The 15,153-nt window shown below is 47.8% G+C and overlaps 1 protein-coding gene and 1 long non-coding RNA gene across 2 annotated transcripts in view; one reads left to right on the top strand and one right to left on the bottom strand.

The window, feature by feature from the left end:
- The window catches only part of LOC116622383, a 32,673-nt gene extending 31,458 nt beyond the window's left edge, over positions 1 to 1,215 (top strand). Inside the window, exon 4 of the long non-coding RNA XR_004297562.1 lies at positions 920 to 1,215. This is a non-coding gene — a long non-coding RNA (uncharacterized LOC116622383). The remainder of the gene's footprint in view (positions 1 to 919) is intronic.
- Positions 1,216 to 4,423: 3,208 nt separating this feature from the next.
- Positions 4,424 to 7,039, bottom strand: LOC116622439 (T-cell-interacting, activating receptor on myeloid cells protein 1-like). Its single transcript, XM_032388910.1, has 3 exons — positions 6,616 to 7,039; positions 6,032 to 6,328; positions 4,424 to 4,770 (listed from the first exon to the last, which is right to left on the bottom strand). Exons 1-3 carry the CDS (start codon positions 7,037 to 7,039, stop codon positions 4,628 to 4,630), a joined length of 864 nt encoding a protein of 287 aa, XP_032244801.1. The 3' UTR covers positions 4,424 to 4,627.
- Positions 7,040 to 15,153: the final 8,114 nt, after the last annotated feature.

Raw genomic sequence — 15,153 nt, 5'->3', positions numbered from 1 at the left:
AGCCCTGGGGGCCTGGACCTTTGTCCCTCCTGCCTAGTCCCTGCAGAATGGGTGGAGCTCCCAGGACAGACACGTGCCACCTCAGATGTTGCTGAAAGTAGGTAAAAGGTAGAAGACCTACATCAGCTTCATGTAACTGCACAGGGCAAAGTGAGCAGAGTTAGTGATGAAATGAGATTTCCTATGGGAGCAAGTGTGATGTTGTAGAGTCAGAGAATGTGAAGGTACTTTAAGCTGTCCATAGTTGTTGGAAAATCAGAGCAAAGGGAGGAATTCAGGTGTGAGAACCCAGCTTAGCCTATAAATTAAATTTAGTTAAGAAAAAAATATCATCATAAGAGCATCATGAAGTGATTTTAAGTGAATTCCTACTAGAACTTAATGCCCTCAATGTGCCATCTCCCAGCTAAGGACCACACAGCGTTCTGAAACATTCAGACCTCTTCAGTTCCTGCCTCAACACCTGCCCTCACTCACCCCTGCAGACACTGCTGGGGTGGGGGGGACCGGGACCCTCTACCTGCCTCCTGAGTGGGGTGTCCCTCTGAGGCTTGAGGGCTTCACCCAACGTGGTTGGAAGGACATGTTGACTGGATACACACTTGACCACCTGGCTTCTTATCTAACTGGCATCTCGTGTCAACTCTGCACATCACCTATACAGTGATAAGAGGAGACCATTCTCAGAAGTCTCATCTCACAAGGGGTGGGTGCCTTGGAGCCTGTTAACAGGGGCACACATTCTGTCAAGGACAGAAGAGAGCAGGGACCAGCAGGGACCTGTGTGCTTCACTGACAGATGATGGAGAGTTCTGCATGAGCGATTTCCAGCAGAAATAGCACCTGAGCCAGGGAGGGGGGATGATAGAAGGATTCATTCCCCCATGGAAATAACAGTAATCTTCCTATGCATACACAGTCTCTCATCACTGTGACGGCCCTGCAGATGGTCATAATTATCCTCATTGTATGAATAAGGAAATCAAGCCCCAGCACCATGTGATGTATTTCAAATACAGTCGACCAGCATGTGCAGGAGTGGAGGCTCCAGAACATACACCTGATTCACTCCTCTCCTGGAAACACAGAAGACCTAAGAATGGAATCCTTTTCATTTTCCCAAGGTGGAGGTCTGACATAAAGACAGCCCTATAGACTATCCTAGAGTCTAGGGGTCAGAGAAATGTGGTAAGAATTCAGATCTAGGGACGCCTGGGTGGCTCAGTCGGTTAAGCGGCTGCCTTTGGATCAGGTCATGATGAGTTCCGCATCGGGCTCCCTGCTCAGCGGGGAGTCTGCTTCTCCCTCTGCCTCTACCTCTGCCTCTCCCCCGGCTTGTGCTCTGCCTCTCTCTCTCTGACAAATAAATAAAATCTTTAAAAAGAAAAATTCAGATCTAGTCATGGTGCCCAAAAACAAGCTGAAAACCACACACTGTCCTTGTCTGAGGAAACTAGGGTTTTTCACACCTGCAAATAGACATCCTGAGCTGTACCCCATTCCACACCCAGGAAATTTTAAACAACTTTATCGAGATGTAATTCACATGCCTGCCATATAGTTCACCTATTTACTATGTACAATTCATTGGCTTTCCTATATTCACAGATATATGCAAACTTCACACAGTCAAATTTAAAACACTTTCATGACTTCAAAATGACACCCCATTACTCTTCTACTTTTGTTGCATTTCCCCACCTCCACCATCTCCAGTCCTAAACAACCACTAACCTACTTTCTCTGTGGGTTTCCCTATTCTGGACTTTCATATGAATGGAATCGTGTAGAATGTGGTCTTTTGTGACTGGCCTTTCACTTGCCATGATGAGCGGCTCCTCCTTTATGCTTTAGAATTTCCCCTACTCAGCATCTGTTCAATCACCCCAAGGACATTTCTATTTTGGAGATGCCATACTTGTATCCATTTTAGTTTCCTGTTATGACCCAGTGGGAACAGTCATGACTTTAGAGGCAGACAGGCTGGGCTTGCATTTTGACTGTTCTGCTCATTCTCTGAGTGGCCCTGAGCAGGAACCCTCAGCTGTCAATCTCAGGGTCCTCATTTAACCCTGTGGGCCTAATTCCCACCATGCAGGACTGTTTGCAAGGGTCAGAGTGGTATTTCCCACAGGTTGGAATATGAACCACAGGTGCTCAAGGAGATGATTTTAGGCAACACAGTGACACAGTATCCTATAGCTTTGCTCACAGCATCAAAAAGTTATTACCCTTTCAATCAAACCCTTCTGATCACATCAAGGAGAGAAGATCACTTTGACGTACTTTAGAACAACTTTATCTCTGGCTCATCGCCCTTTATAGCTAGGAAGTGGTCAGCCATGGGCTCAGAAACCTGAAAAGAGCATAAGGCTAAAATGTCCTAACATTTTCTGCCTTTCCATAGTATTATATGTTTGTATTAATTCTCCTTTTTCAGGTAGGTGACACTGCATTGTTAAATTATTGCTAAGTAGTTTCCATTTTCAAATAAATACCTTTATTTGAAGAAAAATATGGACTCACTGTCAGTAAATAATATATTAAGTAAAGGTGGTGTAGGCATAGCATACCATCACAAATATGGAATGTACATATTTGAATATTGGCAAAAACTTGAGCGGTGGATGGATGTAAAGCCTCCAGCGTGGGTCCTGACGTGTGTGAAGCAATCAGTAAATACAAACTGACGTTATTTCTTTTGTATTCTTCTGTCTCTCAATCTGTCAGTCCACTCTCATCTTGAACCCCGGCACACCATCCTAAGGAACTTACCAAAGCAGAGGAGGGAAAGGAGTTCCAGGGTCATACTGGCCCTGCAGCCTGCTCTAAGGTCCCCTCTTCAGCTTTGCAACCATGGGATGGAGGGAAGCTCAGTGTGGGCAGTGACCTCTTTCCTCCAGCCTTTCCCTTCTTTCCTCTCATATGACCCGCAGGTTTTTGTGTCACACCCACATTCAGGAAATGAAAATAATATGACATAAAACATTCAGAAAATGACAGAATTGTAAAGATGGAGAACAAGCCAGTGGTTGCAGTGGTGTTGGGGAGAGAGGTTGGGTGTGACAGTAAGGCACAGCGTGAGGAACATCTTATGGTGATAGACTACACCAGTATGTTGATTATACCCGTGGCCAGTTGAATCTAAATGTGATAAAATTATATAGAACCCTACACACTGTACTAGGGTCAACTTTTTGGTTTTGGTATTGTGATGGACATACAATGGAACCATTGGAGAAAATGGATGCAGGGTGCAAGTATCTGTACTGAGTTTGCAACTTCCTGTGAGTCGAATGAGTTCCGAATAAAAGTAGGATCTGATTGAAGAGGAAACACAGTCTAAAGTAGACGTGGGCAGTCATACATTAGGGAGCAGGAACATCATGAAGGCTTTTCCATACATGGCCAAGGCAGATGCTGCAGCCAGAAGTGGTTATAGACTGAGCAGCTGGTGTCTGTCTGATGTGCCACCCATAAATCCAGACTTCTGTCCATTTTCACCGCTCTTGACCAAGTAGCAATGAAAGGGGTCTGTTGTCAGGAGGAACCATGAGTTTTACTACTCATTACTACTCTACTCCGATCAGAACTGGGTTTTTATAAGTGTATTTCCCGGGTTATAAGAGAGGAGATAACAGTTCTAGAATAAGAATGAGTATTTGTGAAAAAGAACGGGATTATTAACAAACAACAACAGATCTTGAAAAGGAAAATATTGAGGATAACATTTTACACCTGCACCAGAAGATGAAGACATGCTGGGTGCACCTCAGGAGCAACTTGATGCTGTGAAACTGAGAGGAAGTCTCCCCAAATTAGGTAAAATGTTGGGACTATGTGAAATAAAATTTAAGACGTGTGATAAATACAGAAATTTAAATACTTGACTAATTGCTGGTCCAGAAGCACAAAATAGAGAATGGAGAGAAGTCAATAATAAATATGCAGGAAGCAGTGTTTTCCCCACTTTTCAATGGAATAACAGTTCCTACAGAAGTTACTACACAGGTTACCCAGCCTGACTCTGAAGCTTTAAGTATTTTTTCAAGTCATCCAAATTTATTAGGTGTGTCTTTATGCTCCAGCCTGTCCTCTGCCCCAGGTGAAGCCACAGCAGGAGGGAAGCCATCTCTTGTCCTCAAGTGGTTCTTCATAGAGCTAAGAATGCAGGTTCCATGGGACTGTTAAGAATCAGCAGGGCTGTCCACCAACATTCATCCTTCCCTGGGCAGCCAGGGGCATGTGGGTAGTATAGACCTGAGGTCAGGAGAAGGAGGAAGAGGAAGAATATTATTTCCCTGCCCTCCTAACACAGGCTCTCCACCAAGGCAACACCACCCCACTCCCATCCTCCATATCTAGGGGTGTTGGAAAAAGTACAGTAGTACTTGCTTGTTATCTTCTTCCACAATGACTGGGGCTTCAACTGCTCTTTAATGGGAAAGAGGAATGGTGCTAAATGTTCCCACAACGAACAGGATGGTCCCATATGGTGAAATATCCCACCAAAAATGCCATCTGTGCCCATGTTGAGAAACACAAGAAGTCCCATGGTAGAGTTTGGTGTTTAGAGAACCCTGTATCACTACACCAGCCCATGAACAAGAGAGGCGCTCAGGGTGTTTCATGTGGATCCATGTGGAGACTCCTTCTGGCTGCACCAGGCTTCCACCACGAGAGCCCCCATAATCACCACCAGTATGGCGGCCAGACCCAGTCGGATGAGGTTGCCCATGGTGTAATCCCCCAACGTGGCATCTGGGGGAGCTGGGAGAGAGAAGAGGATGAGCACCAGCTGCAAAGGAGCATCCCTCCTTCTCACGTGGATCTGCCCAGTGTGACTCTCCTGCACCTGCTTGTGCTTCCTGGCCAGTGGTCAGCTGCACCTTCACTGACGTTGTAATCACTCAAACCACATGTGGGATTTCCTGAGAGTTGTGGTGGGTCTTCCTTTGTCTCCTTTCTATTCTCTCTGCCTTACCGCTCTTCCTTCATTTCTTTGCTCTTCATCTCATTTCCACCCTCCCACACTGCCCTTTCCCCTTCTCCTTCCTTGTAGTAGGAATGAGGCTTAGGAGCAACCCCAAAACCCAAAGGTGCTGCACGGAGAATGAAAGTAGTTCAGGGCTCCGTCTGCTCCCCTCCTCAGAGCAAAGACTTAGTGCAGCTGGTGAGCTCAAGAAAATTCAAGCTTAGTAGCTGAGCATCGGAACCACCATGCATTTCACTTCAGCTTCACCCAAGACGAGCTAGGGCTCGCCATTGGCCCTGGCTCCTAGACAGAACCTGCACTTGAATCTTCCAGCTCGCACGTGCCATGAGTGCAGAGTTCATGTCTGAAGACATCAGCAACAATGCTCCCTGGAGACAGAGTCCATGGGGAGAGACCCGTGATGACCCCACCAAGCCCAGGATGCCCTCTGCATCCCTCAGCACCGCCCACCTGGACCTCGCTTTCCAACTACAGAACGTTCGCTGACCACAGCGCACACACAAACATTTACACCACCGAGGAAGCAGGGTGTAGCATCCAGTGAAGCAAGAAGAAGATCAGTTTAGAAGATACCACATCTATGCCAGAAAAGCAGGCAGCTGGGGGAGCACCGTGTTCTAAGTGTGAGAAAGGTACCGCGATGAAGTTGCCATCAGCAGGATGCACCACAACTCTAAGTGACGCCCAGGGTAGCAGGAGGGGCTCTGGTGGTGGCGGGATGGATCGTTTGGAAGAACAGCCTGAGACATTCTCCAAGAATGCAAAGCAACAAACGCCAAAGACTAGAAAGTAGGAAAGGAGAGATTTAAAAAGGAGATGCTCAGGAAAGTGAAGGAGAAACAGGAATCAGAAAGTAACAGAAGAAATGCTCTCCAGTTAAAAAAAAAATATGTTGCACACCTTAAACTAATACAGTGTTGTAAGTCAGTTATAGGTCAGCAAAACTTGAGAAAGCAAATAAAATAGCCAAAATAAAAGCAAACTAATGAATTAATTAAATTTTTAAAATGTCCTAAGAATCACGCAAAACCTCACCTGTCACCCAGGTCTCAAGATAATCACTAGGGTGTGAGGCCCAGAAAGGAATCCCTGTCTGGAAGTACACACAGCTGTAATTCCCGGCATCACTGACTGTCACAGTCTGGAGGGAGAAGTCTGTCTCCTTCTCTACTGGACCCCGGATCTGTATGGGCCCTGCCGCTCCTGCCTTCAGTAGAGCGAACATTACAGTCTCGTAAACACTGGCTGGCCCCTGACACTGCAGGGTCACGTTTTCTCCTACGTTCACCTCACCCCTTGGGTAGGCTTGGAGGGAAGGTTTTGGTAAATCTCCTGGAAGAAAAGGAGGGCTCCAAGGTCGTGGGGAGCAGCCCGGGGTCCCCCACCCTCCCTTGTTCTCCTGGCAGGGGTTCCCGCCAAGTGGGGGAAATGACAGATCCCTGGTCTCACCCTCTTTCCACTCTGACTGTGGGAAGATTTCCCCAGGAAGCCCTGGATGAAGCTGAGCCAGGTCAGTCTGTTCTGTGTTTCTCCATCTCCCCTTGTTCCCTCCCTCCCTCGGGTTCCTCCCCCACACCTGTCCCTGCAAGACCCGATGTCCCTCCAAGGTACCTCCTCACCTGTCACCAGCAGTAGGAGGACGTCACTGGGCTGTGAACTTATGTACGGGCTCCCTAGTCTGGAGTACTCACAGGTGTACTGTCCAGCATTGTCGGTTTTTAGGTCAGTGAGGTGAAATTCAGCCAGGCCCTCTGTGGAAGCCCGTGATTGCACAGACTGCAAGATATTTTTTCCCTTTCTGAGAACAAAGTTGACATTCTTGGTAGAAGTCTGGCATTGCAGCGTCACATTACTCTTGCGAGACACCACCGAGCTGGGCCAGGCCCTGAGGGAGGGCTTGGGAAAGGACTCTGGATGGAAGCAGATTTGGGGACGGGATTTGGTGCCCTTGTCTGCTCTCAGGAAACCCCTTGAAGGAAAGAGAAGGGACACGGGGAGTTTGGAGTGAAGGAGAGGGAGGGTCTGACTGAAGGAACTCCCCATCAGTTGTCCTGCTTCCTTGGCCAGCACACAGCCCTGCGAGAGAACCATCCATGGGACATGAGCATCCACCTGGAGCCCTGTCCCGAGGGGCCCCCCCGGGGGCTGCTGCTGAGCACGGACCCTGGAGGTCATGCATCTGGGGCTTCTCATTTCCCCACCTGGACTGTGGCTGCAGCTCTGCTCTGGGCTCCTTCCCCACTCTCCCAGAAGGTCTCCTGTGCGGCTCACTCCTCCCATGGCCCCAGGACCTGGCCTGGTTCCACAGATGTCCACAAGCCCCTCTCTTCTCAGCTTCTGTCTTGAACCACTCTCAGTCTTGCATTTCTGTCAGGCTGGCGTTATCGTCTGTGGACCCTCCACCTCACCCTGGGGGTAGAAGGCAGGAACCGTGAGCAAGATGTTGTGGGAGCACAGGACTGAAATGCGACCCTAGCCCACCTCTGAAGTTATTTGAGACCCTGGGTGGACCCGAGGGTCTGCTGACAGTCTCGCCTGTGCCAGAAGAACCCTCCTGCTGAAGGCTGCTTGGTGCTTTGAGTGACATAAACTAAGATAGATACCCTTAGTTTGTAACTAAGAGAGCTCAGAAGCTATGGACCTCATACCGCGGGAGACACAGGATGTGGCTACCTGTGAGCAGTTGAAGGCAGAGACTGGGTTCTTCATCTCAGCATCCCCACTGTCTGTGCAGGTCCTGGCACATAGTAGGACCTCAACAAATGCACACTGACCGGCTGATGAGATGCCCCGCGTAATCACAGCTCAGCTTTTACAAGGATGTGAAAAGATGCAACCTCACCCTAACTTCCCCATCCTCCTCCCACCAGGCCAGCTCCATTTCCAGACCTCACCCGGTCACCCATGTCCACTTGTGAGTCAGGATTGGCTCAAAGATGGAGCGAGCTCTGTCCCGGACAAGGCTAGTTAAGTCAACCTCGGCCTTTAATCTGATGACTTTCTGATCCCATCTTTGCCATAATGTCTTTTCATCTTTTGGTATTCCAACTAGGACAGAGGTTACTGCTTGGTCCTCTAAAACAAGCCTCAAAGAATCCACATGGATATCCCAGAAAGGGGAAAACCTACCTCCTCCCCTGTCCCACACCTGGGTCCATCTGTAGGGTACTATAACTCAGTTGTTCTTAGCCTTGGCTTCACATTGAGCCTTCCTAGGGGGCGGGGGCAGTTAAAGATCCTAGGGCACAGACCAAACCACAAAAGCCTTGAATCACAATCACTTGGGATAGGGCTCAGGCACCAAACTTTTGAAATCTCCCGGGTGATACAAGAATTCAGCTGAGTAACCAAACCTAGAAAAACATTTCTCAAGACTGCGGCATAGATATTCGAAATCTGGTGGCGTGGAAAGAAACTTGCAAGTGATGATAGTGGTAATGTGCATCTCTGACCAACACAGACATCCTGCCGTTATTACCCAAATGTGGTTACAGCTTGCCTGAGTTCTAAGATCTCTTTAAAAATAACATCAAGCCTGTTTACAGAATTTATGGGGAGAGAGAGATTGCTCTAATTCCACAGATACTGGTTGGATCTGTGTTTCTAAATTTACTCTTTTTTTTTTGCCTGTGTGAAACAGTTTTGTGTCTTAGTAGTGAAAAGGGGGGAAGTTACCAGGCCCTTGTGCTAAAATTGCGTAGGCCAATCAAAAATATTACACTCCCATGTTTTAGAAAAGAAAAGTGATAAATAGCTAAAAGGTGAAAAGACCCAAGCGTCCACTAGAGGATACATGGATAGAGACCAGGTATGTGGTCTCTGTAGACAGGGGAATACTATTCTTGCATAAAAAGGAATGGAGGGGCGCCTGGGTGGCTCAGTCGTTAAGCGTCTGCCTTCGGCTCAGGTCATGATCCCAGGGTCCTGGGATAGAGCCCTGTATCGGGCTCCCTGCTCGGCGGTGAGCCTGCTTCTCCCTCTCCCACTCCCCCTGCTGTGTTCCCTCTCTTGCTGTGTCTCTCTCTGTCAAATAAATAAATAAAACCTTAAAAAAAAAAAAAAAGGAATGGAATTCTGACAGATGCTACAGCACGAGTGGACTTGGAAAACATTTTTCTGTGTGAAATTAAGCAAACACAGAAGGACAAATATTGTATGATTCCACTTACACGAAGTACCTAGAATAGGCAAATTCATGCAGACAGAACATAGAATAGAGGTTATCAGGGGGCTGGGGAGAAAGAGAGGAAAAATGTTTATTGATTAATGAGTACAGGGTTTATGTTGGGGATGATGAAAAAGTTTTGGGTGAAGGCTGCACATCATTGTGAATGCATTTAAATGCCACTGTACTAGATAGAGTTAAGAGGATAAATGTTATTTACATATATTTTACCACAATCAAATAGGGAGCACAATGGATGTGTTTAAGGTATTGAAAACTCTCACAGTCAGTGAATCCACAGAGAATGGAAAAAGGAAAAAGGTGGTCAGAGCACACGTCTGTGGACACCCGAATGCATTAGAAGTCTCCCTGCCTGGGAAGCAGCATGACCTGAACTCTACACTGAGCCTGGTCTCTGAGCACCAAAGTCCTGGGAGCCCAGATCTTTGTTCATCCTGCTGTGCTTGGCAAAGAGGGAGAGGAACCCGCAGCACAGAGCCTGTCCCCTCTTGACTGACCACACTGAGTGGAAAGTAGGAGTCACTTCTCTCTGCATAGCAGGTGAGACCATCCGTGAATAGCAGCCTCGTATTGCAGTGAAGAGCAAAGTGAAGGGCAAGAGCTCAAGGACTTCCCTGCAAGAGCCTGTAAAGTCTGGGGACTCAGAAAGTCTCTGGGCTATGTGAGATGCCCAGAGAAAGTGGGAGTCTGAAAATAAATTCTCGATAGCATGGAACACCTCACGAGGGACTTGTGATCAGGACTGAGAAGTCTGTGTGGCACTCTCTTGGCTCACGGGGCATTCTGGGGCCTATGAAAGTTCGGAGCTTTTGCAACCCCAAGCCCCTCCTTCATCAGCCCTCTCCTGCACTCCCCCAGACACTCTGGTCCCAAGGCCTTTGAGGGAGGTGTTGTGAGGGATGTAGGAGGTGATGTAAAGAACACTCTGTGGGGCAGCCTGACCTCTTGGGATCAGAGAACTGTGGTGGTAGGGAGGCATTTTCAGCACAAAGACCTGGTGACGTCCCCTTTTCACTGCTAAGACACAAAACTGGTCCACATGGGGTAAAAAAAAATCTTTTAGAAACGCGGGTCTAACTCCTTCAGTGGCCTGTGCTCTGGTAGCTGGAAGGGGCTTGAGGGCTTTGCAGAGCTTGGTAGATAGCAGCAGGACACACCCTCAGGTCACATGGGACTTATCTCCCGCTCACAGGCCCCAGCACATCTCATGGGATCTCATCTCAGTCTTCAGCAGGACGCTGCTCAGAGGCCTCGTTGCTTAGGGGCGAACAGGAAATCCACTAGGAGAGACTCACTATCTCTCAAAGACAAACACAAAAAAGAAAAGGTTAATCTGGGGCGCCTGGGTGGCTCAGTCATTTAAGCGTCTGCCTTCGGCTCAGGTCATGATCCCAGGGTCCTGGAATCGAGTCCAGCATTGGGATTCCGGCTCAGCGGGGAATCTGCTTCTCCCTCTGCCTGCATCTCCCCCTGCTTGTGCTCGCATGCTCTCTCTGACAAATAAAATCTTTTTTTTTTTTTTTTTAAGGAAAAGGTTAATCTCACTGACGTGAGGAAGATCAGGAACCTTCAAAAGGTGGAAACAAGCCAGGCGACCACCAACAGGTGGGTGGATAAACAAAACGTGATCCATACATAAGCAGAAGAGTACTCAGCCATAAAAAGGAATGAAAATCTCATCCACGTGCCCAGGGAAGATCTCTGGAAGGGATGCTAAGTGGAATCAGTGCCTGGCTCAGCCAGAGGAGAATGAATGATGCAAGGAATAATAAACATAAAAAGCTCATTTTTTGAGCACGGACTGGCCACGCATGCTTGAACCTGATTATGAAAGTAATTCTGAAAGACGAGGGAACTTGTAACTACGGACACACGTTCCCCAAGGCCCCACAAGGACTGTGTGCGGGAGCAGAGTCCTCAGAACTCAGTCCTGTGTTCTCTCTTAACACAAACAGGTGTGTCTTCCCAAGGCAAGCCTCTGATGTTAGGAGTGCTCTGGGGAGGAGCCTGAAGTCTTGGGATCAGAGAACCATGGCGGTAACAGGAAGCCGAGTGCAGAGGGCCACGCGGAGGCGAGTCCTCCTCCCCTGACGTTTTGTGGATATCGAGCTTTGTTGGTTTCTGGAAACCAGTTCATTCTGAGGTACAATTCTAGCATTCTGAACCACTCCTGTCTACCTCCTCAGGCTTTTCCCAACCCCAGAATCCTTTCAGACATGCCTAGAGTGCTCCATACGCTGGACCCTGTGGATGTGTCCCTCTCAATTTAACATCGTGGCTGAGTGGAAACGTTTTTGGAGCTCGGCCGTCTGGGTTGAGATTTGGCTTCCCTTTGAGATTGGGACAGGTGGTAAACCTGTGCAGTCCGAGGCAAATCTCTTCACTTGGCAGACTCAAATTCGATTCCTCATCTATAAAAGTGGACCTCATTCTCCCTTGCAGGTTTTTTTTTTTTTTTTTGAGGGGGGTGGATCAGAGTGGTATTTCCCAAATGTGGAATACGTCCCGTCTGTGTTATGTGTGATGATTTTAGGTGGAAGAAAGGACAATCAAAGCACGACATGGGGGCACCTGGGTGGCACAGTTAAGCGTCCAACTCTTAGTTTCGGCTCAGGTCGTGATCTCAGGGTTGTGGAATCGAGCCCTGTGTGGCGCCCTGTGCTCAAGGTGGAGCCCGCTTGAGATTCTCTCTCTCTCTCTCCCTCTCCCCTCCACTCTTGCACACGCGGACAAGCACGCTCGCTGTCTCTCAAATAAATCTTTTTTAAAAAAGCACTACATGATCGCATGCAGTAAGCACTACTGTAGAGTTTCTGATTATGTCACCAAGAAAGCTTATTGAAGCTAGTCTCTGATGTTGTGGATTGTGGCTAATTTCCTTTATTATTTTATTTTATTTTAAGATATTATTTATTTATTTGTCATAGAGAGAGAGAGAGTACAAGCAGGGGGAGTGAGAGAGGAAGAAGCAGACTCCCTGCTGAGCAGGAAGCCCGATGCGGGACTCGATCCCAGGACCCTGGGATCATGACCTGAGCCGAAGGCAGACGCTTAACCGGCTGAGCCACCCAGGTGTCCCGTGGCTAATTGCCTTTATAGCAAAGAACTAGCAGGTCTCAGGCTCAGAAGCTTGACGGGGACCAGTGTATAGTCATAATATCCTAACATTGTCTCCTTATCACTGCATTTACTTTATAGTTCTTGTATTTGACCTGGATTTTTCTTCATAGTATGGAGAGTTTGTATTGTAAACACTTTTCTTTAAGCAAAAAAGGCTGAGTCTATATTAAAAGCAAAACCCATTAAACCAATAAAGTACAGCAAAGGCATTCAGCAGAAATCAAGAACTCGGAACAAGAGTAATTGAAATTTCCAATGCATTGGTTTAGAGGTAACATATGCATTGTACTCAGTGAGATTTCTGATACATAGTATGCACTCATTAAACCAAAGCCAATGTTATGTTTTCTCTTTCCATCTGCAGTCCAAACCTCTTACCAATTCTGTTGTTTTCTATGGTCCCACCATGTTGCCCCGGGACACTTACTGAGACAGAGGAGTGACAGTAGCTTAGGGATCATGGCAGCATGTCACTGTCAGCCTCTCCAACACCTTTCTTGGGTTGTGCCATCTGCAGGTGAGCAAGGAACTGGGGTGGCCACAGCCTTGCCCTGTATCTAGAGTGTGGGAAGTAATGATTTTTCTGACTTTTCAGTTCCTTCTTCCACACTGCGTTCCGAAAACGTTGGTGCTGCTGATTGCAACATACTCCTTACACACTGAGCTTCAAAGACTTGGCTCACAGAAAGTCCTCATCTGTCTCAGATTTCCGGCATCAAACATGTGGACCCCCGCCCCCTCCAAATGCCTGAGGCTTGAGCCTGAAGGGTTCCTCCGAGGAGATGAAGGTACTTCACTGTTGAGAGTATTGGAAAATCCTGGACAGACACTCAGGTTGCTGGACATTGCCCACTGTCTTTTTTTTTTTTTAGATTTTATTTACTTATTTGAGACAGCGAGCGAGTGATCGAGCGAGTGAGCGAGAGAGAGCATGGCGGGGAGGGGCAGAGGAAGAGGGAGAAGCAGGCTCCCTCCTGACCCTGGGATCATGACCTGAGCTGAGGGCAGATGCTTCACCGACTGAACCACCCAGACACCCCAACATTGCCCACTGTCTTTTTTTTTTTTTTTTTTTAAGATTTTATTTATTTGACAGAGAGAGACACAGCGAGAGCAGGAACACAAGCAGGGGGAGTGGGAGAGGGAGAAGCAGGCTTCCCGCCGAGCAGGGAGCCCGATGTGGGACTCGATCCCGGGACCCCGGGATCATGACCTGAGCCGAAGGCAGACGCTTAACGACTGAACCACCCAGGCGCCCCATTGCCCACTGTCCTAAGAGCTAAGGACTACAGCCAAATAGTTCCTTTTTTTTTTTTTTTTTTTTTTTTAAGTAAACTCTATGCCCATTGTGGGTCTCAAACTCACAACCCCGAGGTCAGGAGTCGCATGCTCTACCGACTGAGCCAGCCAGGCACCCCACCAAATAGTTCTTTTACTAACTGTGCTAGTGAGGTTCAATTGCTAAAGCAGACTTGTAGAACCCAAATATTGTGTGTTGCAGGAGAAGAATACAATATAGCAGCTGTCTAGCATTAAACTGAGAGTGTGTATCCCAGGCAAAAAGATCTCTCTCCTTTCACACAACTTCCTAGATGGACTTTCTGTCTTGGGTCAGGAGTCACTCGCAAAGCCCCTCAGATTCGGGAAACCAAAACAGATCCTTGGCTGGGGTTTCTTAGTCCATGACGGGCATGTGGCAGAGCCCTCTGGAGGGTCATCATTCCCACATTTACCGGTAAATAATGCTGAGAAGCTGGCACCAAGCTCTCCAGGACCACTGGGACCCATGGTTACAGAGCAACACTATTAATCAGTAGGTTTTATTGCACAAGCAGAGGTCAGTGTCGTGGGATACATTTTCATGTCAGCAGAATAGCTCAGACCAATTCCTGCTGGAACAAACCTCACAGCACCATACTCGAATAACCATCATGCGTGGGCACAGCACCAAGTTCTTCAGGATTTGCAGTGGCTTTTGTGAAGCCACGGTCTCTATACCCAAAATCATTTTTGTCTCCTGGAAAAGCTGTGTGTGACTCACAGGCTCTTACTTAGCCAGGAAATGAAATTATCAGAAGGTCTGAAATGGCAGCTTTCCATTCTTTTTTTCACCACCCTCACTGATTTTGTCTCTAGGTAGGAAAATGTGTCTCTGCAACTTAAAAATGTAAATCCTGGTTTACCTACATTTTGACCAACTTGCTGAGTTCATGATGCAGGTGAACCAGTGTGCTTCCTGCCAAATCGTATTTGGTGAAATTCGGGCAGCAGAAGCAAATTAACGGGAAATATGTAAAGTGAGGGGCAGCAGGGCAGGTTCCCTTGTGCAAAGATGTAGAGGTGGGAGAGGCAGGTGCAGGAGTTGGAATCCAGCTCTGTCTCAGAAGCCTATTCCCTTTCCAGAAAACCATTTGAAGCTCCCTCAGCAGTGGTGAAGGTGCCTCCTTGTCTCAGATTCATTGTGTGGAAGGGTACACACGAGGGTTTCAGCATTTTGGTTATCTGTTGCTGTGTAACAACATTACCACAAATACAGCAGCTTCAGGACCACACCTTCACTATCTCATAGTTTCTGGGGCCAGGAACCCAAGCACTGCTGAGCAGGATCCTCTGTGGGCTGCCATCACCATAGCAGCCAGGGCTGGGGTCTAATCTGAAGGTTCAGCTGGGGAAGGATCCACTTCCAAGCTGCAATGCAATTCTGACATGAACCACCCAGAGTTAGCAGACTTCACAGGCTGAGGGTGCAGTGCCCACAAGACTGTCCTCACTGCAGGCTCAGGTGTTCCAGAGTCACTTGCACCTCTGAACCAATACCTAAAATTTTGGAGAGTCCTGCTACTCCTGTCAG

Source organism: Phoca vitulina, unplaced genomic scaffold (genome assembly GCF_004348235.1).
Source record: "Phoca vitulina isolate PV1807 unplaced genomic scaffold, GSC_HSeal_1.0 scaffold52, whole genome shotgun sequence".
NCBI classification, from domain to species: Eukaryota; Metazoa; Chordata; class Mammalia; order Carnivora; family Phocidae; genus Phoca; species Phoca vitulina.
Note: the sequence above shows the minus strand (reverse complement) of the source record. Positions and strands in the feature narration are given on the sequence as shown.